This window comes from Desmodus rotundus, chromosome 6 (genome assembly GCF_022682495.2).
Source record: "Desmodus rotundus isolate HL8 chromosome 6, HLdesRot8A.1, whole genome shotgun sequence".
NCBI lineage: Eukaryota > Metazoa > Chordata > Mammalia > Chiroptera > Phyllostomidae > Desmodus > Desmodus rotundus.
Window position 1 is genome coordinate 2,100,757 of NC_071392.1, and position 24,068 is coordinate 2,124,824.

Here is a 24,068-nt window from a genome sequence, read left to right on the forward strand (position 1 = left end):
CGACTTCCTTATTTTCTCTCCAAGGACAGCGAGCCTGTCTGCTCTCCCAGGAAACACCCTTTGCTTTCCCACGAGCAAAAGCAAAGTGACAGCGATAAATGCGGCAAGCATGTTGTTTGAAGAAACTGCCGTCCAGTGACATCAGGGTGCTCGTGAGGGAAGACGGCACCTGGTTCCAAAGACCAGCGCCTCCTCTTCGTGCCAACGAAGCAGGGAGTCCAGGGAATCTGTTCTGATCAGTACTCACAGATCCGGGCTGGGCGGCCCCCACCCAGGCGGGTACACTCTGAACTTGTGATAAGATGTTCCTTTACTCATTCAAAGTCATCGTCATGCAGAGACCTGGGTCCTCGGGTGGTGACAGGCAGCAGCACCTGCTTGTCCTGCTGTGCTCCTTCCAGGAAAGGGGTCACCAGGGGGAGGTGCTCAGGTGCGGTGGCTCACACAGGTGGCCAGGGCCCGGGACCAGCCTTTGCCCTTCAGGCCCCACTTTCCCCAGGGCCTTCTGTGAAGGGGACTCTGGTGCGGACCGGCTGCTGAGGCACCTGGAACAAGTTCTGTGCTCCAGCACACAGGGAAGAGGGGGCCAGGGGGACTCACAAGCCAAGAGGAAGACAGGGTGTACCAGGACTGTAAGGCAGGGCAGCACAGAGTCCCAGGTGCCTGGATGACCATGCCGAGCTGGGAGGGCCACCGTCCTGGCTGCAGCCCAGCAGCGACCCTGCAGAGGCAGCCAAGGACACGGCTCTGCTTAAAGTCAGCAGCCGCCAGGCCTCTGTGCCAGCCAGCTTCGTCCACTGTCTGCAGATGGGCAGTACTTAGGCACAAGTGGTCCTTACCCTGCCAGCAGCTCCACGGGGCCCCTTCCCTGGCTATCCCCTGACCCCACCCCCGTGATGTCCCAGGAGATTGCCACACTGAACCCCACAGGAAGTGGTTATTTTACCTTCACCCCCTCAGAACAATGACGAGGAGGGTGACCCAGTAACTGAGATGGTCACCACCCACTGGTGGCCTGAAGTCACTCAGGGACCTCCTGTATCTTCCAAGATCACACGTGAGAGAGGACGTGATTGTCAACGGCACAGAGCAGATCAGTTTATGTTATTTGCTGGTCTCCACCCTGTACCCAGCTGCGACGTCACGGAGAGACACAAAACAATAAGACGTGTGGCCCGTGGGGATGCCCGAAGGACGGTCTCATCCCCAGACTCGAACGTGGTAGCCGACCTTGCGTGCCAGCGCTGCAAATCCTAGCACGTCAATACCCCTATCGAATGATGTATAAATTTAGAAGCTCCACATTCACAGAAACTCCCACACACTTGCTCACCCAACAGGGTAAATCTGATCTGGAGATTAACTGAATGAGACCTGGGCCCGTGGGAGGCACACTCAGAGCACAGGGACCAGCCTCGCTCCCATTTATGGCCACTCGCGTCCCCTCCTTCCAGCCACACTGGAGACAAGGGCGCTATATTTAGAACAGGTCCCTGATCACAGGCAGCAGTCCCAGTAAGCTGCAAACCAGCCTCTTCCCTGCGCCGTGCTTCCAAAGGCATGGGCAACGCGCATGATAAAACGAACGACAGATGTCCTCTAGACGAGGGGCACGGTCCTCAGCACGCGAGGTCTGTCCGTCCAGATGATTTCAGTGCGGAGGCAACAGGCAGTGACAGAAAGAGCCAAGCGGTGGCACAGGCTGAGCACGCCAACTTTTTCTACGCCTCCCTCTGACCAATCCCTGTGCCCACGCACCATGCGGCCGGTGGGCGGCTCACCTCGCCTGCAGGACACTTGTGGCCCTGTGGGGACTGGCACAGCTGTTGTCACTCTCAAATTACTAGCAGGCACCGCCCTGTGCACTGGCCCAGCACCGAGAGGCTGATAGCCGTAGGGCTTGGCTGGTTAAAAACCCAGTAACTTACTAAGGGGCCGACACATTCTAGATGATAAATTCAGTTGTGATGTTTTAACGTCTTTCAAATTTGCTACTAAAATCCTGATAATTCTAATGAGAAATATAGACCAATAAGTGTATGGACGAAACTAATTCAACCAAAGAAAAAGAAGACGGTACCTAAGAGGAATAGGGAGGGGAAGATGAACTTTGATCTGAATCTCACGCCTTGTGTGAAAGTTAACTTAAAATTCATTGTAGAGGTAAATGGAAAAGTAGAAGCTGGAGAAAAATCCTCATAGTCTGGGGTTATGCAAGAATTCTTCGACACAGCACCCAACTCATGTCTACACCTAAAGTGCGAAAAATGTGGGGCTTCCTCACAGTTAAAAACTTCTACTTTTCCAGAACAGTTAAAAGAGCAAAGAGACAAACGACAGACGGGGAGAAAAATATTTGCAAATCACTTATGTGACCAAGGAGCTGTATCCACATTATATAAACAGCCTTAAAAATTTACCCTAAGAAACTGCATCAGAGTTGTGCTCCTATGTCCTCATTAGCATCTTCACAGAGAAGCTCGATTCCAACCAATCAGGACAGTACTTGTTGAGCCAATCACACTGTGAGGATTTGGAGTCCTCATTTGCATGAGGACTGACCAACTAAAGATGAGAGGCGGAGACTGCTGTGTCTGTGTCAGCTCCCCTCGGGGATGGCAAGCACATTCTTCCTTTCCAGGGAAGACTGAAGGCCATGCTTCCCCAGCTGGAGGCTGTACTGCGTTCGCCTCTGTGCCTTCTGCAGATGCAGGAGAGCGGGCCGTCCAACACCACCTGCAGACACAGGGACCTGGACCCCCACTCCCACCTGTCCCGTGCCACCTAGACCCCAGGGCCCACAGTCACCCAGCCGCCTTCTGCCCTTCCAGCCACTAATGCCATACCCCACACACAGTAGGTGTGCCAATGTTAGTCAGTTAGAAGTGTCACTGATGGTCGTCGGCACCAGTTCAACGCCAACAGGAATTCCTAATTTGGGATGTGGTGAGGAAGGAAACTTTATTCAGTGCAAACAGCTCAATTGTGATGCAGTCTGGCTGTGGAACAGCACAGCTCTGAGGCGACCCATAGGCAGGGGGCCCTCTCTGGCTAGACAGCTCTGCTCCAACCAGACATCCTCCTCCAGCTGGGGAAGCACGGCCTTCAGTCTTCCCTGGAAAGGAAGAATGTGCTTGCCAACCCCGAGGGGAGCTGACACAGACACAGCAGTCTCCGCCTCTCATCTTTAGTTGGTCAGTCCTCATGCAAATGAGGACTCCAAATCCTCACAGTGTGATTGGCTCAACAAGCACTGTCCTGATTGGTTGGAATGGAGCTGCTCTGTGAAGATGCTAATGAGGACAAAGGAGCACAACTCTGATTGGATGGGGGAAGTCTCAGTCCTATTGGGTGAAATAGGATTCCAGGAGCTCCTCTATAAGGACTGCTCAGTGGCCAGAACACAGTGCCCGTGGGCAGTGCAGTGCAGAGGCAGGCAGTTTGCCGAGAGGCCCCTGTTTAGACAAGGCTCCTAGGCCCTGCTTTCAAATCAGAGCCCAGTTAGCCACTGGCAGCCCCTTCTTGGTTGATGTCTTCTTCCTGGGGATGGACAGAAGTTCCATTTCCAGCAAGCCATGGACTGCACATGGGCAGCAGTGACCGGAACAAACGTGTGTGAGTAATTGGCTCCCTCTCAGGCTGGGAAACGAGGCCTCCTTTGAGGACCGGCACACGTTCCACTCTCACGATGGCAGCCATGGACAGCAACGCTCCCCTCGCTGCCCAGCGTGTCAGAGGTGATGCCCATGGCTGCACGTCGACCGCCTTCCTGGCCAGAGCTCTACTTGCTCGCCCTTCCCCAAGCCCAGCTTTCTGTTTCTGGTGCCATTAGCCTCCCTGGATACAGGCCCTACACCAAGGCCTCGGGGACACAGGTGGGACAGAGAAATTCAGCCGGCAGGATGACAGACGGAGCTGCCCCAAGAAAGTGCTTGGCACGTGCACGGGAGCCAAGGAGACGGGCTGGGCCCATGGTCCTGTCAGACTAGAGAGGAAGCACTAGTGTGAGGGGGACTGTCCCTGAGCAAACACGATCAAGTGTCGGACACTATCACGGGGACACACTGCAACGGCTGGTCACCAGGCCTGTCCTCTGTGCTATTAGTGACCAGAGGACACTGAGTGCCACAAGCACATCTGGTTGATCAGACTTGGAAATCTGATGGCTGGTGGTTGGGGAACTTGGTTTCGGAAGCAGCAGGCTCAACAGCCAGCCAGGCGGTTCCAGCTGATGGCCAGGGTCCACCCCTGCAGAGGTTACAGGGAACCTGAGACGCCGGCTGGAGGAAAGGGAGTCTCCGCGGGGACTGATGGGCCCCCCTTTAGAGCTTGTCTTAGCCCAGAAGTGGGTTTTCCCCCAAACAGACACAGTCGCAGAGACAGAGGGGCTAGAAGGACCGAGTCATCTTTCCAGAACTCAGAGGCAGCCACACATGTCCGCACCCTGCTGCCTCTCCCACCCTGCTCACCACCGCAGCCTCCTCCCTGCTTCCTAAGCTTCGGAAGGTTAAAAGAATAACAGTAAATACTAAATCACACTTCCCCAAAGACGCAGGGCTGAGCTTCCTGGAGGCTCCAGGCCCCCTCCTCTGGCGACACTGGGAGCTATGCTGGTCTCTCTGGGCTGGTCCCTGCCAGGACAGTATTGTCCTGTGCTGCTGGGCCACGACCCACCCCCACCCTCCTAGAAGGAGGAAGGGGCCTCAGGGAGGGGGGACAGTGCGCACCTGCACACAGGGTGCACAGCACATGCCCCACCGTGACAACTAAGGGACACAGACAGACAGGAGTGAGGCTGAGATGCTGAGGGAGCTGGAGTGACGAGAAGAGACGGAAGGGAAATGAGGGGACAACAACAGGGGCAGCGAGACAGGAGGTAATTGAGGCCAACTTCTCCTCGGACCAGCCGTGCTAACCAGCAGGCTCGGCCTAGGAACCTCTGACAAGCACGCACAGTGCCCTTGAAGGCGATCTGGGAGGTTTCAGCACAAACAGAAACCGCAGCGCTAGGGAGGAAGAATGAGCCGTGGGGGTCCTGTCAGTGAGCGATGCCCAAGGAGGGGTGTGAACGCCAGGTCAGCCTGTCTGTGGGCTTCTCCCCTAAACTAATGAAGCCCCGCCCCCCAAATTAAAATTAAAAGCTCCACAATGGGCACATGAGGGTCCATGTACTTTGTCCTCTGCTTTTTTTATATGTTCCCATTTTCATCATGTTTTTGAAAAAGAAAAATAACCGTTTTTGTCACTTGAAGTCATTCACTGGATGGAGTGAACTGAACCTTCAAATCAATGGCTGTTTATCACTAAATATGGGGAAGCCCCTGAAAAGTCATCTATTCCAAAGGATCTTTTCTTACCTTTCAGGGTGAGTATGATTTAAAAATAAATGACAACACTGTAAAAATGGAAAACGGCTGGAACAGAGGTAGGAAGGCATAATTGGGCCAGCCTCCCGGGGCCCTGGGGTGTGCTCCCAGCGGGCCGTCTGCGCCCCCTGCATGTCCAGAGTGACGAGGACCTGGACCCCCTGGGACTGCAGGGACCCCAGGTTGGGTGCTCACTGGCTTACAGGTGCCAGGCACCCCTGCAGCAGAGACCCCCCTTCCTGGGTGGAGCGATTCCACTCCCTGCAGACATACACCTGCCATGTGGCTCAGCCACTGCGTCCCTCAGTAGTTATGCAAGAAAAGGGGTGTACGTCCACAAGAAGATGATACACGGACGTTCGTGGGAGGAAAGCCTGGAGCCACTCACACACATGTGCATCCACAGGAGAACAGATAGGCGGGGTGTAAAGGACTCAGGGAGTCACATGCCCCGCCACCATATACAGGACAGGGTACAAATGCAGGTTGACGCGGCCATGCCACGTAAACAAACTAGACGAAAAAGAGTGTGCACTGCACAATGCCGCTTAGAGAAGATTCTAGAACGCCTGAAGTCACATGCAGGGACAGACTGTGGGTCAGTGGCTGCCCGGCTACAGAGAGGCACCAGGAAGCCTCTGGCCCTGAGAGGAAAGTGCCGAATCTTCACAGGTGTCCCGTGCTGACAGCCTCGTGGGGACTCGTCTTCTGCACTTGTCTACCCCTCTTCACTCTCCTCTCCCATTATTAGGGGAAAAGAAATGCCCATCGAATAAAGCTCCAGGTGCCGATTTCCGTGAGCTAATCTTGGTGTGGCATTTCCAGCCCCTCTGCCTGGCCGCTCCGGGCGTCTGGAGGGGAATTATATTTAAGAACTGCTTCAGCACAACCTCTTTCTGAGAAGGCCTTTCATAAAAATAACCCTGATGGACCTTGGCCCCACCCTGCAAGCGGGACTGGCTGCCCTTCCTTTCTGGGCACTCCTGGGGCGCCCGGCACCCAGCTCCCTGACAGCTCCACTCCGAGTTCTTGCTTGGAGACCTGTCCTTGCCTGTCCACTGGGACTCTGTCAGGTCACGGACAAGGTGCCCACACCCAGGACGCCAGCACATGGGTGCATTTTAATGAACTCTTGTTGGAAAAAAAATTATAGCTAATTAAATGAATACCACTTAAAAGGGTTCTCTACCAGTAAACATGGATTGTATTATTCTTAAACACCCATAACATGGGAGACAATGTGATAAAAAATGAACCCAGAAATAACCATCCACAGATGACTTTAATTCAGAGCTTGCCTTACAAGGCCAGGAGACCATTAACCGAGGGCAAGTAAAGAATTAAGCTTGGCTTTACTTTCTTTCTTTGATTTCCTTGTTTTCGCCAAAGCATTCTTCTACAGAGTTTGACGATTTCATGTCTTTTTCGATCAATTGCTCTTCCAGACAAACCAGAGTGCAGGTATTTTCCAGAGCCGTTGCTTCTGACTGGCCCAGATGTAGCCCCCTCATGGCAGGTGCTGGGGACAGAGGAGCGCTTGATGCCCTGTCCCCAAAGTCACTTGCTTAAACCACAGGAAGTTCAATGAAACACACCCAGACAGGCCTCTGGGGAGGACATTTTGGTGACAGAGAACAGCAGCACCCCACGCTTACAGTTCTCTTGGACCAAGCCCCCTCCCAGAAGCTGGGGCCCATGCAATTCAGTCAAGGCCTTGCTGGGTGGACAGACAATTGAACGGGGGAATGAAGGAATCACCTTCAGCCAGGACCGGACAGCAGGTTGCCCAGGAGCACCTGCCAACCGCTCTGGCTGAGTCCCAGCCCAGTGCATCAGGACCCCTGGGGAAAAGCCCCCTGGGGACAGGACACGAGGAAATGAAGAGGCACCCACAGTCTCGGACGGATGGAGCTGACAGTGTTAGAGGCCCCGCACTCCTCAGAGCCTCCTGCAGATTCCCGCAGTCCCTGGCCAAGTCCCGAGGGTGTGCCTCACAGACTCGGACAGGCAGTCCTGAAGCGTGCACGGCCCACGGAGACCCCCAGCCGCCAAAGCGACCGCGGGAAGCAGCACAGCCAGAGGCAACGCGCTTCCTGGTTTCAGCACCCATTAGCAGTGCTGGTCTCCAGCAAAGTGTTTTCTGAGACCCTGTGAGGTGTGGATGTTAACCGAGCTTCCCCTGGTAACCGTTTCACCACATATTCATTATCAAATCACCGTGTTGCAGAGCTAAAAGGAATACATTGTTACGTATCCATCAATTGTATCTCAACACAAAGAGTAACACCTGACCTTCTCCAGTGTTAACCCCCCTCCTATACCCATAAGGACACATGGATTGCTTTGGAGGGATGAGTAGCCCTAGAACCGAAATTTCCCGCCCGCCCCAAACTTCAAATATATCTCAGTTCTTGCCCAAGCTCATGGCAGAGAGCCCAGCTATCTGCGTTACGCAGTGAGACTCTGGACGTACGAATGTTCATCGGAGACTCACACGCAAGCAGAAGCTTCCACAGAAGAAGAAACACACAGATGACCCTTCATGCTCCCCTGGCCACTGACCTCCAGGGTAGCCACCACCCCCGGTGTCTATGTGGGCAGATGCAGCGTCACCCCAGACTGAGTGACCCCAACAGTTAGTCACAGCGCACCTGGGTGAGTGCAGGGGGCATGTCAGGAAGGACCCGGGGGCCAGAGCTGGACGGGGGCACACTGAGACATGTAGTCACCATTCAGCACCTAAGATGTGTGAGTTTTTCAATGACAGGTGAGTTACCATCATTCTGAGAATCATTCTATAAACAGCAAAGCACAGGTACATGCTGACACCTTCTCCCATGCAGCCTGGGCAGATGAAAAGCCACCCCCAGAAAGGTGGGCACCCAGGCCACCTCCAGTGAGATTCGGTTGGAAGTGTCTCCCGTGGGCCCTCGGGGTGGGCTTCTGATGCGTCTTCATGGGGGTTGCATGCAGCCGCTCCGGGACTCGGCAGTTCAGGCCAGATGGCCCTGCGTGGTTTCAGAATACAGACGTGGGGTGTTCACGCTGGTCCCCTCAAGGGGGAGAGCGTCCATCCGGCCCCGAGCGTGGGCTGGACACGGTGACTGACTTCTCACACCTGCAGGCAGGGTGACGGCAGTGGCTGTGTGGGGCTTCTTGGGCTCTCCCCTTGCCTTCCCTCCTCCTCTGCAGGGAGCTGACGCCACACTGAGAGGGTGCTGAGACAGGTATGCTTCTTACTCACTTGTGGCTGTCACAAGTGCTCTTAACGAGGCCTGGTGGCCCTGGACAATGTGGGCATTGTTGCTGTGGGGGTGGGCATTGGTGGGGAGGCAGGAGCCCGACCCCACCAGCCCCACTGCGACCTCAGGGAGCCGTCCAGCACCTCTGGGGAGCCCCTGCTCTCTCCCGCCCTGACCGAGCACTCTGCTGCTCCCCCGAGCATCCCCATCTTGCACGCCGGTCACCCTCCCGTCCATCTCTCCCCCACTGGACAGAGGGTCAGGACGGCAGAGTCCTGGAGGAGCCTCCTGTTAGTCTCTGTCCACGTTCGCCCCATTCAGCATCGACACGTGAGTGAGGAAGTGAAAGGATCCCTCCCAGTGCCACTGTGGAAGCGCACGTGTCTCCCCAAGAGCCTCGGTTCTGGTGCTAAGGTGCTTCCGGAAGGTGGGGCTTTCCCCTGGGTCACTGCGACCCCCAGGCAATGGCACCACGACTGGCTTATGGAAAGACGTGATACAGGGTGGAAAGCTCAGGGATCCGAGTGTCACAGATGTCGACACCGCCCCCACGGGCAGGCAGGTGACTCACTTTCTGGCATGTGCTGAATCACTGGCTCTGCTCCCCTAACATAATGCTGTGGCCACGGCAACCACTCGGCACTCGCCAGGCCCTGTGCTCCCAGCAAGCCACTGCCCCCCCCACAGCCTCGGGCCCTGGGCCCTCACACCACAGTGTTCTAGGAGGCAGAGACAAGCTGACGGGTCCCCGGGCCTCATTAAAAGTTATAGAACAGACCTTACTTTCAGGGTTATGCTTTTAGACACATTTTGGCCCTTTTATAAAATTTGGAGACATGAGACGTAGTCAAATGTGGACTGAAAAGTTCAGTCACATTCACTAATGAGGTTGACGCAGGCAAATGCTTCCATGTGTACGGCAGGGACTCGGCGGGGGTGGCAGGTGCGGGTGGCAGGTGCGGGTGGCAGCCCACCCCAGGCCGCAGGAGCAGTGAGAACAGAGATAAATTCCATCACAGTGACTTCCGTTTAGTAAAAACCAGGGTCAAGAGGAAGTCTGCCAAAGCCACAAGCATTGAACAATACTTCTATGAAGTCGATGTGCTTGGGGTGGGGGCTGACCACACTCCTGGGTGTTCCCTATGACAGCGCAGACAGACCTCCCAGGGCGTGGGTCGCCGGCCGTGCCACTCAAGGGGGTGTGGATGGCCTCTGAGCTGCCCCAGGGGCCAGCACCCTTCCCGACACTCTCCCCAGTGTCCTCTCTCACATCAGAGCACGCTTTTAGGGAACCATCCCACGATGTTACTTTGCTGAGACCAGTCTGCACAGAGGCTGGTACAGCACCGTGTGACCGATCGCTGGGCACAGCAGTGAACTTGGATACTTATTCCCCACACTCTGTAATGGGGAGAAGGTACCAGGCAAGGGTGCTGGGTGCACCGGGTTCACAGCAGAGTCCTCCTCTGAGAATCCTTGCCGGTCCAATGCAGGGGGCCCAACGCAGTCACAGGTGTGGCCAGCACGTCCACCTTGTCCCGCGGGGACTGAGGGATGATGTTACTCAGTGTTACGTGGAGAGGGTGGATGTGAAGGCCTGTCTGTCCGTCCACTGTTCTTTCCATCACCACCCTCACCTGCAGGTGACCGGGACAGCTGCAACCCCTCCCAATCCTCGCAAAAACCCCCAGCCCGCCCCTGCTGGGACCCTCATGAGGACCGAGGGGTCGTCTCTACCTCCCTTTGACGGAAGAAAAAGGACACAAGCAACATCCCAGTTGGGGGAGCCTATATTCCCCAGGCCTACGTCACCCTTGCATGTACAAAATTGACGAAACACGTGTGAGTGCCCAGGACTGTTTAGCACGGTAAGAACACCCCCCCTCTCTAAGCAGACACACTGTGAAGGGGAGTGTACACAGCCCCCGCCACCCCCAGGACGTTGTGTTACAACCTGCCGGGCTAAACACCAGTCACCGTTACTTCCCATTAACTGCAGTTGAGGTCTAGCCCTGACGCAAGAACATTGTCGAATTTTAAACTCAGAAAACGAGACATGAACATCGAGGAAACACCCTGGACGTTTGATTCTCCCCGGGGGGCCGCCACTCAGAGTCCTCGTCTGAGGAGACCGTGCTCCTTGGACCAGCGGTTTGAGTGAAGAGACGCCAGGTATGTTCTCGCAACTGCTCATAGAGATTTGTAGCCATCCGGGATACATGGCAGGAGAGGCCGCCACACGGGCAAGGAAGACATCATAAAAACAAGTTAGAAAGAGGAAAAAAGTGGGAAATCGATTGCGAGCGGTCCTGCTGGCCTCACCGGGTGAGCAAGAACACGTGTCCTCAGGACCTGCCTCGGCTCAGCAGCCCCCGGGTGGATGCCGGCAGGACGCCCAGTGAGTGGTCCTTGCTGATACGGTCAGCGTTTCACCCCCATGGTCCCTGGTGCCAGACAAAGGGACCACGGCCAGCTCTGCAGGGCCATACGCGGGCCTTTCTCCTCCCTCTCAGCTCCTCCCAGCTGGGGGCCGGAGACAGAGGAACCAGTGGTCAGCACCTAGGCCACTAGAGAGGCTCTGAAAGGCGGCTCCCAATCCATCAGCTGGGGTTGCGGCTGCTCAGTTGCCAGGAAAGAAGCGACAGCGGGATTCGACACTCCACGTTCACTCACAAACCCGCTCTGGGCTCCAGGATGGCTGGGCGTGGTCCTCGCCAGCCACACCCTGCATGTGCCTTTCACATGACACATTCCCACCTTCGGGCCGCAGGGGTCACTCATCTACGCAGTGGCAGCCGACGGGAGAGCGTCACCAGGGCCCAGTACAAGGACGCAGCCACACGGATGCCCCCAGTGACTCCAGCTTCAGGAAAATGTGGCTGAGAAACGTCACTGGTTTAAAACTAGCTGAGTGACACCCTGGCTTCCTGCACGAAGCAGACGGTGGCTTCAGGAAAAGGGACTTTGGAAACCGTGCCCCGGGCTTCTAGCTTGCATGCTGGGATGACCCCCAGGATGAGGAGAAGATGTTGGGGCCCTGTGACCATCCTACCCAGAAAGCGGAGAGGGGTTAGTGCCCCTGGAGCGGAGGGTCGGAGGGGGTCCAGGCGCCCAGTGCGGGGCAGGTGGCAAGATATCACTACCAAGGCGCCTGAAATGCTGAAGTAAGGCAGGTCCTTACGAAGAGCATTCTTGTTTCCTCCTTTTAGAAAAATGTATCACCCCAAATTCATCACTCCAAAAATGCGAAACATTGCGGTAAGAAAATATGGATGAATAGTAAGGAAGTAGTTCAATTAAAGTCCTTTTCAGTTTAAAGGAGTCCAGCTTCCAAACCAGTTTTCATACACTTTTGAACATTGTAAAACGTGCACCCTGACCTCATTCCGGCATATTCTTCAGCGATGGGTCCACTCATGAAAACGATCAGACCCATCTGAGGGGTGAGGACGGGCAGAGCTCCCGAGGGTCTGGGCCTGGGGAGCATGCAGACTTCCACCCCCAGGAACACTGGGGGTCGAACCGGGTGACTCAGCGTTTGCGAGCATCGCCATCCACAATCCCTGTGCGAGACGGTGCCGGGATGCCGTGTTAACCACTGCTGTGTGAGGAGTGGTTCCCACACAGAGAGGGAGGGAGAAAGTCTTCAGTTCCACCCCAGACCAACTCCACCTGCTAATCACAGACGCACGGGGGGCAGGCGGGCAGACAGGTGGACCTTGGGGAACCTGGCAAGACGCTGCTCTCAGTGGTGAACGTGGAGAGTCTGGCCAGGGCCAGTCTGTCCCTTGGCAGCCTGGGGCTCCTGCACCAGACGCTGCTGGACTCCACTCCGCTCTGCTCCCGAGGAACCGGGCTCCGGCCAGCGGGGCTGTGTGGGGCCTCAGGAGTCGGCCACGGAGCACAAACACACGCTCCCACCCACGAGCATTTAAATCCGGCCCCCACACACAGCAGGCTGGAGAAGTCTGATCTGGGAATCCGCTGCTTGGCCAAGTGCTGGAAGTCAGCTCCCACTTCCCTCTCACCCGCACATGTGCATGCACAATCACACTTGTGTCCACTCGCATTCACACTTACATGCACACACAACATACATACACCACACTCACACACTAGTTAAGGGTCGGAGCTGTTCACATGTATTTGAAGGGTCCACTCCTCGGGTATTTCCCTCAGCACGGATGCCAAGGCAGACACCTGGCATCTTCGGAGACAGGCTCTCCCTCCCACCTGCCTACTCCCAGGCCAGCAGTGAGGCCGAAGCCCTGATGTCTCACCCCAGCCACGCTAGGAGCTCAGACTTGGAAACCCTCTTCCCTTCCCACCTTTTGGCCGGTACCCCTTCCCAAGAAGTCAAGGTGGGTGCGGCAAGGATGACAAGAACAGACATCGGTCAGAGAGAAACGTGGGCCTTCTGACCTGTTCCAGACCAAGCCCAGTCCCCGCTGCCCTCGGGTGCAGCCCTCTCCTGGGCGGGGTAGGGCACATCCGCCTCCTCTGTGCTCAGATGCAGGGGCGCTGCCGCGGAGACACCAGCTGCCAGCTGGGCCCGAGTCCCGTTGCCACGGCCACACTCTGAGCTTCTGGGAGCTCTGCTGAGAGCCCTGAGGACAAGTTTCCAGCAGGGCTCAGCACCCGCCAGGGACCCCCATTCTGAGGAAACCTGGAGTCTCTCAGGCTCTGGTGTTAGGAAGAGGAGCAAGGTCACCTGCCAGGCTGCCCCCCGCACCTCATCCTCGCAGAGGGTTAGAAATATGAGCCTCTCAGCAAAGAGGGCTGAAGCCCCCCAGTTTGTGCGCCTGCTTCCCCCAAGACTTGCAGTGGCTGGCGAAGCCTGGGCGAACAGCGAGCTCAGGGAGGAACCAGCTCTTGTGCGTGGTGGGCGGGGAGGCAAAGCCACACAGACGCTGCGGAGCACAGGACGGAGTAGAGAAACGAAACCCAGAACCACGCTCCCGAGGGACAGGGCGCCCCACACCGCTCAGGCTGGGCCCACGGGGCTCCCTGTACCTGGGCCTATGTCCCCTCCGCTAGGCCTGGCTGGCTGGCTCGGGTCACGGAAAGGCAAACAGGATTCGTGACCCAGCAGAAGGCATACGGGACTGGGGAGTGCTGCCCTGCCTAGCCCAGGGCGCCACGGCCCCCCCTTGCACTCAGCGGGAGGCAGTGACACCTGCCACCCAGAGAGAGGACAACTGGCTGTCAGAAGGCAGAAGCGTCCCAAACACAGCGAATGGCTCCTCATCTGGTTCCCGGTTACAGGGCTGCGAGGCAAGGGGGGAATCATGAACCAGGACCACGTGGGATCTGGACCACGTGGGCTCATCCTTGGGGATTCGTGTCAGACATACATGTGGGGGGCGGGGACAAGGCTGCCAGTGATGTAGCTAAAGCAGTTCCCACATCTGCGGGCCCCAGGGGGCGAGGTGCCGGAGGGGCGGGCCCACAGAGAGGTTTGCGGTCTGGGAGCCTGCCCTGCCACACACAACTAAATAAACTGCATCCTCATGGTTGCTTGAAAAGCTTTCCCTTTTTTTTGCTTTTAAAATTGACATGGTTTTAGCTGTGGGATGTATTCTCACTGGGCTTGACCTGTAGGAGACGAAGGAAGCCTGTGATCCCCTAAGGCTGCACAGCCCCTCGCAGCTGGGACTGGAGCTTGCTCCTTGGGGTGTGGGATGGGAGCCAGGAGTGGGAAATGCAGATGCTGTGGGGAACCGCCCCCCACCCCCCATCCCCAGCACACACAGCAAGACCCAGTGTGGCATCAGCACCATCAGGGCTGGCAGAGAGCCACCATGGTGAGCTTTGTAAGAAGCAAATGGAAGCCCAGAAACCATCCATGAAAAGGAAGGGTAACAGGACTGCAGGAAGACACAGGTGAAAAATCAAAACCTAGGGATACATGAAGGAAAAGTGAGACCACAGGGTGCTGCCACTGCCACCTGTGCAGGTGCTGAAAGCCAGCAGGTGGCCCGGAGCAGTGGACGCCTGGGGCACAGGTGACAGTGAGGAAGCAGAGGTATGAAGTGGTAGGGCACGGGGCTAAGATTTAAAATTGATCGTAAAGGCGTGTTATCAATAGAGCAATATATACATCAATAATAGGCCGTGTTAAATATTTTGAGTGGAGAAAAAGTACAAAGGTGAAGATACATAAAAGCATTCATATACATATCAAATCTACGTTGTTACAGTAGAAAGCACATGTGTAACTAAAATTAACCAACACAAAACTCCCAGACCGCACAAGCAGACGTGGATGGGGAGAGAACGGAGCCACGGGTAGGTAATAAAACACTCACTCTCTACCAAGTGCTTTTTCACTCCGGTTACGTCCGAATCACAGGTGAGCGCCCCTGTATGTTAAATCCGCGCATCCTCAATCGAGCACATTTATTACCAAATATTTCTGCTCCCCTTTTAAGACTTCTGATCAGTTTTAAAATGATGTTTAATGATAAATCTAATAACAAAGCACAGCAGGGCCTAGAAACCTCAACCACTTATTATGGTCCGTAGACCCAGCTTGTAATCTTGTTTTCTTTATAATGAAGGCAGCAGTTTCGGGTGCACACAGATGTTACGACTTTACTTCCCAGGTCCCAAATTAAAGAGGCCTCGGAGGGCAGCCCTCTGCAGGGCCCCCGAGAGGGCAGAGGCCAGAGGGGGGGCTGCTGGGGACACAGTTCTGGGAGGCGGGGCCTGGCACTGCGTACATTTAATCCTATGTTAGTTCCAGCACGCTCACACAACCACGACCACTGAGAAATATTACAAATGCTCTAAGATTGCTTGATACTGTATCGGGGACATGTCTGACCCCTTGAATTTATTAAGAGAGATTATAATTATACAATAACCAAATTCCCAGGCCTACTTTCTCCTTCACATCAAATAATGCCCACCTTCTACATTCTAGGGTGAATTGTCAACATAAAGAATAGCTCATTTATATAATGTTACCAACCAGTATTACTCCAATAAATTTAATAGCAAAAAGAATAGCTCAGAAGTAACATCTTCTAAAAGTATAGTTCAAGTTAAATGGGAAAAACTTAGTGGGGCAAATTAATTATACATGCTATCATTTTAAAGAACATAAACACGTTTTCTAATATGTTAGTCAAAGTCCTAGAAAACTTAAAAAATCAGCTACCCACCTAAGTGTTTTCCCATGGTGCACACTTGACCCTCCATCAGTATTTGCATGCTTGTGACAGCTGAAGGAAAAATGTCGCTGTGTTTGGCTTCGAGGGTAGCGGGTCTGCTCTACTCAACATCAAGTGGGTGTATTCAAGTTTCCCACTTCAATTAATTTTTAAAAATTATTCCCAGTTCTAATAACTTGATTAAATTGTTAGAGCAATGAGAACCAGCTGTATCTGCATGAAGCTCACATGCTGATGACATTGATTAGAAATGTCTACTGGGGTTCTCTTAAGCCCAGGGCTTGGATACAGCCATCCATCAAATGTGCAGGGGCTTTGGTGTTGCTGCCCCTGGACAGCGCTCCACTTTAGGGAAATAAGCGTTTCCTCCATAAGAAACAATGTAACCAGTGTCTTGCCAACCCTAGGAGCACTTCCTCCCTTCCTTACAGGGGTGCAGTGGGAGATGCAGCCCTGTGGCCCATCACCGGCTATTCGGAGGCTCTGACAAATAAGTTTTAAAACCCGACCAAAAGGCAATTTGCCTTTCTCTGTGGTCTAGAACATTCTGTCCATTATCACACTTCCGCTGAGCCCTAAAATTCCTTAAAGTCACACCAAGTCTGACTTGGGAGCTTTCCTGTGTGCGTCCCTCCTAGAAGCATTATTTTCCCAAGCAGTTAAATGACTCACACACCACTGTTTTAATAAAATTACTGCGGAAAACATATAATTTCAATCCCACTAAAAACGCATACTCGCGTTCTCAGCAAAGATAATGAATCAACTACCTATGAATAATTCAGTCAGACATTCGATCCATGAATCTGCATTCACTAATCTCCCTGTCCCTTCAGCAGCCCTCAGGAGGGGCTCTGGGAGAGCTGACTGTACAGCTGAAATCTCCTTCCTCCAAGGTGCCCAACTAGCAATTGTCTACACGAGAAAGAGTCAAGTTTGTGACATCAATCAGAAAACTGATCACCGCAGGGGCAGCCCAGGGAAACCACGTTTATTCCCATGGAGAGCTGGGAGGTGGGGAGCTCAGCCTCGTTCTCAGGCAACAGAGGAGCAGGTCAGAGAGGGGGGACCCTCACCGCCCCAATGAGCCACCAGCACCCCATGGCCACCTAGCACGCACCTGAGCCAGAAATCTCACTCTTTATCTCTCCTGGCAGCAAGCGATACACCTACGTGATATAAAAGATTCAAAACTCCCAAAACTGGCTCTCTCTCCGGGTTTTAACCCACAAGACCGTGTTATGAAACATGCAATTCTCTTCTGGAAAACAGAAGCACATTGATACTTTCTTGACGCCTCTTCCTAAATGTACTCAAACAAGTAACAGTGGATGAACTAATTGGGAATAACAGAGGTTAAAAGTCACACCAAGTCTTCTTGGGCGAAGAAGCAGATCGGGTGCTCAGGGTTTGCATGTGGGATGAGAACCAGAAGCCATAGGGAATGTCCTGCGTCCTTCGTTTCTCTGGGGTCGCAGGTGTGGATGCCCCCAGAGCTCCGAAAAGTGGTGAGGACCACACCCTGTGTGGAGCCCCAGGCTAGAAAAATCCCATCTTGGGGTGCACGGTCTCACTTCTATAGTCAGAATTCTCCACATGATTTTTACAAATACTCTCATTACAGTTTTGCCGGCCTCTTCACATTGCTGCCCATTTTTATGTCTCGGGTGATAGTGACACATGATCCGGTCCCCTAGGGAAGCACAGAGTCAACGGTAATTCTGCTTCTCACGCCCCCAGTCCTGCTGGGGCCCACGCGTACTCTCCTCTGGGGGGGGGTGATTTGTTTGTTCGGAGGGAATTACATAACCACCACTAAGTGCAATGAAAAAAAAAGTTCTTGTCAACATTCCTCAGCCTCAGCATTATTTGATTTGCTAACCTGGCTCACTTTTTCCTGGCATTAAAGGGAGAGGGTTTTGTTTTGTTTTGTTTTGTTTTTAAGCCAATTTGAAACCCTCTCGCAGACTTGGGGAGCAGAGGCCCGTGGGCACAGGGCAGGGTGAGTCAGTGAGGCGCACTGCAGAGAAAAGAGATTAGTTGTCCCCAAAGCGGCCTGGTGCCGGAGCGGAAAGCGGGCCCCCCGGGGAGCAGGTGCCGCTGCCCCACCCATTCCATTTGCAGGACTCACCCGCTCCTGCCCTCGGAACAGCGCGCGCCCCTGCACGGAGGCCCGCGGCCTGGTTGGGTCGAGCGCGGTTCCAGCGCCAGCTCAGCCCCGGCAAAGGGCAGGGTGTTTCTCCGGTGGGAGGAATGTAACTCTTTCTACGAGTCAAGTGTGCGTGTGGCATGTGATCCGCACACGCGAGGTGTGAGATGGAAACACGCCCTTCAGGTGCGGGCCGCGGCGGGGCCCGAAGCCCTGACGTTAGGTCCAAGGCTGGGGTCCCCGCGTCAGCTCGGTCCCACCCTGCGCTCTGCCCACCGCCCAGGGGGCCCGGAAAATAAAGTCGGGGACGGGGGCGATTGTCATGAAAACCTCCAGGCGGTGCCCTCTACACGACCCTCCGAGACCGCGGGGCCCACCGTCTTCCAAGTCTCCGAACCGCCCCTTCTCCCTGCGGGAGCCCAGGCCCAGGACGCCGGCACCCCAGTGACGGGGCTGGAGTCCGAGTTCCGGGCCTCCACCGCTCTCCCACGCCCGGGGCGACGCCCAAGGGGTGGCGGGGGCTCGGCGGGGCCTCTGCCTGCGGGGACCCGAGAAAGGGCGCGCGCCCGCACACACTCACGAGCGCGCGCGAAAAGGGCTCGGGCCTGCGCCTGACACTGTCACCTGGGCAACGACCGGAGGACACAAAGTACACAACCCGTTTCCCCCTCAGAGTGGGGGCGCCCTGCCTGCAGCGAGCGCTGCTGCCTGCGCCCCCGCCCCGTAGTCCGGCGTTCTCCTCGGTGCCCCGCACACTCCCCGGGTCCCCGCGTCCCCGCCGCCCAGCCGCTTACCCGGTGGGGGGCTTGGCCGCCGAGGCGCACGGCGCGTCCATGGAGCCGGCGGGCCAGGCCGAGTCAGGCGCTCGCTGCGGCCGCCGACCTCATTCACTTTTTTCGCGCTGACCCATCGTCCGCCCACGCGCGCCGGCGGAGGACAGCCGCGGGCCTCCAGGCTGGGGCGGGAGGCGTCCGGGACAGGCGGGGACCGGGCCGCACGGGGAGGGGCTGTGGAGCCAGGTGCGCTGCACCCCCGCCCGGCTGGCTCTGCCGCGCCCACCGAGCGCCGCCCCCGCCGCTGCGCCCCGCCCGGCCTGCTCCCGGGACCTCCGCCCCGGGGAGGGAGCGCGCTCCTTCGGGGCCGGTGGGGGCCCGAGGCGCGGCTGCGAGGCGGCGGGGTGGAGCTGGGGGAGGGGAACCACCTGGCAGCGGCGCGGCCGGAGGAGGGCGAGGTGGGCGGACCCGCGGGGGGAGGATTAAGGTTGCAGAAGGAGCAGTGAGTGACCCGTGTCGCTAGACTCCCGGGACGACCTGGAACCCAACTGAACCTTCCTGCACGCAGCAGATAACGAGCGCGGAGGTCCCTGCCCAGCCGCACCTGGGGACGGGTTGGAAACGCACAGCCCCCGCCCCCCGTCCTAGGAAATCGGAAACAATGCGGCTGGAGCAGGAGCTCCTAGTGGAAGCACAGGAAAGTTTGCCCAGCCGGGCTGCCTGGCGCTGAGGCTGCACAGCCCCGCGAAGGCGCCCAGTGCGGGGCCCCCGGGGCAGAATCACCAGCAGAAGCAGCCCAGGCTGGCGCCGCAGCCAGTCACCCGCGGGCCCTGATCTCCCCCAACTTCACCCTCACACTCCTCCTAACCCGCCCCAAAGCAGCGAAAGAGATGTGGGTTATGTGAAATCCTGACCTACAAAGCTCTAGGAATAAAAGTCAGAGAAGACGCAGGTCCCAGTGGTCAGCGCGGGAGGCGGCGCTCCTCCAGGGACCCTACACTCGGGTAAGGCGCAGAGCCCCCTCCCCCAGCCCTCCCAGCTGGTCCCCGTGTTGTCCTTACCACAGCAGGGAGGCCAGTCCAGAGACGGAGTGCAAAGTCCTTGCCACGGCGCCAAAGGCCCTGGGGCTCAGGCAGGGCGCCCACCCAGAACCGGATTCCTACCTCTGAGCCTGGCCTTGGAGTTCACTGCCCCGCAGCTCGGCAGGCGCGTTGCTCTCCCGAGGACCGCCACCTGGGGCCGGGGCCTGCGGCTCGCCCCGCTGCTGCTGGCACCTGCGCTGTGCGCTCGGTCCGCAGCTTCCCGAGGCCTGGGTAGGAAGCCCAGGCTCCCCTGGTCTTGCTGATTTTCTTCTGAGCACCTATCACTGTGCGTTTAAATAAAAGATTGTTTATGTTTATGACGAACAGCTTGTGTGTGTGTGTGTGTACACTTAGGAACAAATGAATGGGTGTATCCATTTTTGTGGATGGGTTACAAATGTGTCAATAGCTGTCCTGTGCAGCACACGTGTAGTCCCAGGGCGTCAGCCGTCTCCTGTAGCGCCTGATCCTCTCAGTTCCAGTCATCTCTGCCCCCAGCACCTAGGCCAGGCCCTGAGGTGGGGGGCAGGGAAGTGGGTCAGTGGCTGCTCCACAGGAGAGAGTGCGTGGAGTGAATGCTTCTCCAGTCCTGCTTCCCCACCTCTAGGATTGGAACCAGCGGTCCTTCCCAGCATCTCTGGAGGCCGCCTTGCTCTGGACACCAGGGGCAGGTGCAGACCTGTAACCTGGGAGGCGCCAGAGCCCAGAGCTGAGGAGGGATTGTGTACGGGGCCCAAGCCCGCTGAGCAGCCCAGAAGAAAGTCTGGCCCACAGGTCACAGGTAACCCAAGGGCATTTTAGTGGTGTAACAGCTCCCACCTGGGAGACATGAAGCAGCCTGGCCCTGGCACAGCCCCGCAGCACCCCTGCCTGCGAGCCGGGCCTTTGCCGCCTGCTCCACAGAGCACAGCTGAGCGCCCGGCTTGGCGCCCTTGCACCAGCTGTCAATGCGGAGCCCTGCCCACAACTCTCAACTACCACGCTGTCAGCTCCTGACCCTTGGGGCAACAGCTGTCACTGTTGCTGAGGCCAGAGTTGCTGAGGCCACTTTAGGGACATTTTTTCCCTGCCCTCCCCCCATGCCCCTCCCTGGCTCCCACCTCCCCCTGCCCAGGCCTCACTTTTCCCCTTGGTGGGCCCATCCTGGGCAGCAGCAGCCCCAGTATCCTCCCTGCAGTCAGTCGCGGGGGGGGTCTGGAATGCCCAGAGTCCCTCCACCCCCACCCCGGGATTGGAGGAAAATGGAAGGGACACTGCACCTCACGGGCGCCTTTGTCACAGCAGTGCTTCTGACATTATAATATGTCAAGACACTCCTGAGATCTTGTTACAATGTAGCATTGATCGAGTCTGGATTTCGAAACAGCTCCCAGCCAGGCAGAGCTGATGCCCAGGGACCCGACTTTGAGTAGCAAAGTTCAGGGTCAGACACATCAGCTTCAGGCCTGGCCCTCCTCTCATTGGTGGAATTACTGAGAGCGACGCCCTTCCCTCTCCAAGCGTGGCTTTCCTCCTCCTCCAAGAAGTGAGGATCAGCAGGAGCAGATCCGTGTTTTGCAGCGCAGGCTTATCCTACTTTAAGTATGTTACACACGTTTTTAGAGCATACCATTAGATCGATACATAGATACCACAGTGGATATTTATTTTGAATGTACTACAGACTGAACTGTGTCCCTGCTAAAATTTGCAGGTTGAAGTCTTACCCTGTATTTGGAGGTGGGACCTTTTGAAGTTCATTAAGGTCCAGTGAGGTCCCAGGGTGGGGCCCTGGTTCTTCAGGACTGGGGTCTTCATAAGAAGAGGAAGAGACACTCTCAAGTCTGCTTCAGACAAGGCTTCAATAATTTTTTTAAAAAAATACAGTAAGTTATTTAAACAGGATGTGTTTTATGTAACATCACTAGCTGACAGTAGCAACTCAAACATTTAGGAAGAGTCCTTCGTTGTTACTGGGATGTAACTCACACACCATAAAACTCATCGCTCTAAGTGTGCAATCTGGTGGTGATGGAAACCTTTGGTTGTACAGAGTTGTGCAACCATCGCCACCCTGCAGCTTCAGAACATTCTTCTGGCCCCCTCACCCCCCCAAACAAACCCTGTGTCCATTCTCATTTTCTTCGTCCCTCCTCCCGGAGACCCTGTACTCTTTGCCATTATGCAGATACAACCGCTGTCATCTGGGCCCAACACCCCGTTCTCCCGCGACCCACTCCACGAGGACGCAGAGGGATTTCAGCCTGCCAGCCCGTGTGTGCAGAACTCGCTGCCAAGCGGCGGATGCAGAGAATGTGTAGGTCCAGCTCTCCTGCCGCTTTGTCACGAAGCTTTTATTTTAGTCACCAGCTGTCACCGTTTTCCTTCTGGGAGGTCGCAGGAAGAGCGGAGTTCTCCCATGAGCATGGTGAGAGGAGGCATCGGGGCCCCTGGCTGAGACATTCTGCCCCGAACTCATGTGGCATTGACCTTCACTCTCAGCCCACGCACGGATTATGCAATGGGGTTTAGGATTTCTTGCAGTGTTTTCTGGAAAGATGAGCCTGTTCTGAACATGAACCCATGGAGTTACGACTAAAGAGGGTTTTTGACCTGGGCCAGTGTGTCTTCTGTCTTCTTACCTGATTTTGCCTTTGAGAACTTGCTGGAGTTCTTTGAAGCAGCTGGAGGTTCAGAACTGAGCATCTGTGCCCTTCACGCTGGCTCTGTGGCATTCAGGTCTGACGTCATCCCCCACAACGGCTGGCGTGAGTGACGTTCCGTCTCCTCTCCTGCTGCCTCGCCTGTCCACACTGTTATCTACCCTGGTCTGGAGCAACAGGGCCCAGCCAATGGGCAGTCATGGAATTTCTAAACTGTCGATTTACGGCTCTGAACATTGGTGGTGGTTGTGCCCCTCCATGGCCTCCTGCCCAATGTGGCAATTTTCTCTTTGCAGGGAGTCTGGGGGCTGCAGTTTGCACTGAAGAGGGAATGTGTGGCTCTGTGTTCTTGGGTCCCCAGACATCTAACATTCGGGAGGGCTCCCAGCTGCCACCACAGAGTCTGCCTTCAGCACCAGGCCAGTGGAGACAGGAGGGATGGACAGAGGGGCGGCTGCCGGGGTCCCCTCTCACGAGGAGCTGAGGAACCTTCTGGAAGGAGTGCCTCCTGCATGTAGAGGATAGAGAAGCGCAGGTTCTACCATCAGAGGGGGTCACACTCACTCCAGCCTGTGACCAGGTCCACACGTCGGGGGTGCTGTGGTTCTGGCAGACCCAGGAGGCCACATCAGCGTCTCGGTGCCATTTGGTGTGGTGTGAGGAGGTCCCTGCAGCACAGAGACGGTGGCCCCGGCAGCTGGACGTGGCCTCAGAGCAGGAGGGCATGGCTGCAGGAGAGCACCTGTGGGTGCCTCCAGGTGCGCAGGGTTCTGCTCCGTCCTGCAGGGACACCCTGGGAGGGCCTCTGAGCTCCCGATGCCTTGGCGTCCCAAAGGGGCAAAGAATAGAGGCAGGGACATTTCCCTTGCTGCCGTGGATGGGCATTACTATTTTCCCAGCTTCATTCATATGTATCTCACATGCAACATGTGTTACATCTAAGGTGTACAATGTAACGACTTGATATATGTATGCAAAATGATGACCATAGTGAGTTAGTATATCCAGTATCCCCCATAGTCACAGTTCAGTTTTTTGTGTGTGTGTGTGGTGGCAACGTTTAAGGTACGCTGTGTCAGTCATTTCAAATATGTAACACAGCATGGTCATTAGTCACCGTGCTGGACACGGCACCCCTGACCTTCTGCCTTTTGTAACCGGAAGTTCAGACCCTGCGACCACCTTCATCTCGCGGCTCCCACCCCCAGCTCCCTGGCGACCACCAGTTGCTATGTTTCCGTGCATTTGTTTTTGTTGTTGACTGAACGGAGGGAAGTGGGACCGCGTGGTATGTGTCTTTTTCCCTCCAACGATGCCCCTGAGCTCCAGGTCCTCTGGTTTCACCCCTGCTGCTGCTTCCGTCTTCTGTGACGTCTTGGCCAGTTGTCACAGTGTTTTTCCCTTGTCATTTCCTGTCATCCTAAGTCAAGAAAACCTCCATTTTAAATCAGCAGTGTGAATTTTGCCGTTTATCTTCCTCTTGTGCAGGGCCCGTTTAAAATGGAGTTCTACCAGAATATAACTTAGAGGCCGCTCACCAAAAGACCACAGTCTGTGCTCCGTGGCTCATGCATGCACACGGATGTCCTTCATACCAGAGCAGCGGGGAGGCTGTGCAAAGCCCGCCCCCCTGGTCTCA

The 24,068-nt window shown here is 55.9% G+C and overlaps 1 protein-coding gene across 6 annotated transcripts in view; it reads right to left on the bottom strand.

The window, feature by feature from the left end:
- Positions 1-19,246, bottom strand: part of COBL (cordon-bleu WH2 repeat protein) — a 136,389-nt gene extending 117,143 nt beyond the window's left edge. Inside the window, exon 1 of one of the 6 annotated variants that reach the window (XM_053926948.2) lies at positions 18,727-19,238. In XM_053926948.2, coding sequence (XP_053782923.1) covers positions 18,727-18,767 — 41 coding nt within the window. In that variant the 5' untranslated portion in view covers positions 18,768-19,238. Of the gene's footprint in view, positions 1-17,914; positions 18,374-18,726 lie in introns of those variants that run through there. The other 5 variants (XM_053926955.1, XM_053926950.2, XM_053926956.2 and 2 more) reach the window with 5 other exon arrangements.
- Between the last annotated feature and the right edge of the window lie 4,822 nt (positions 19,247-24,068).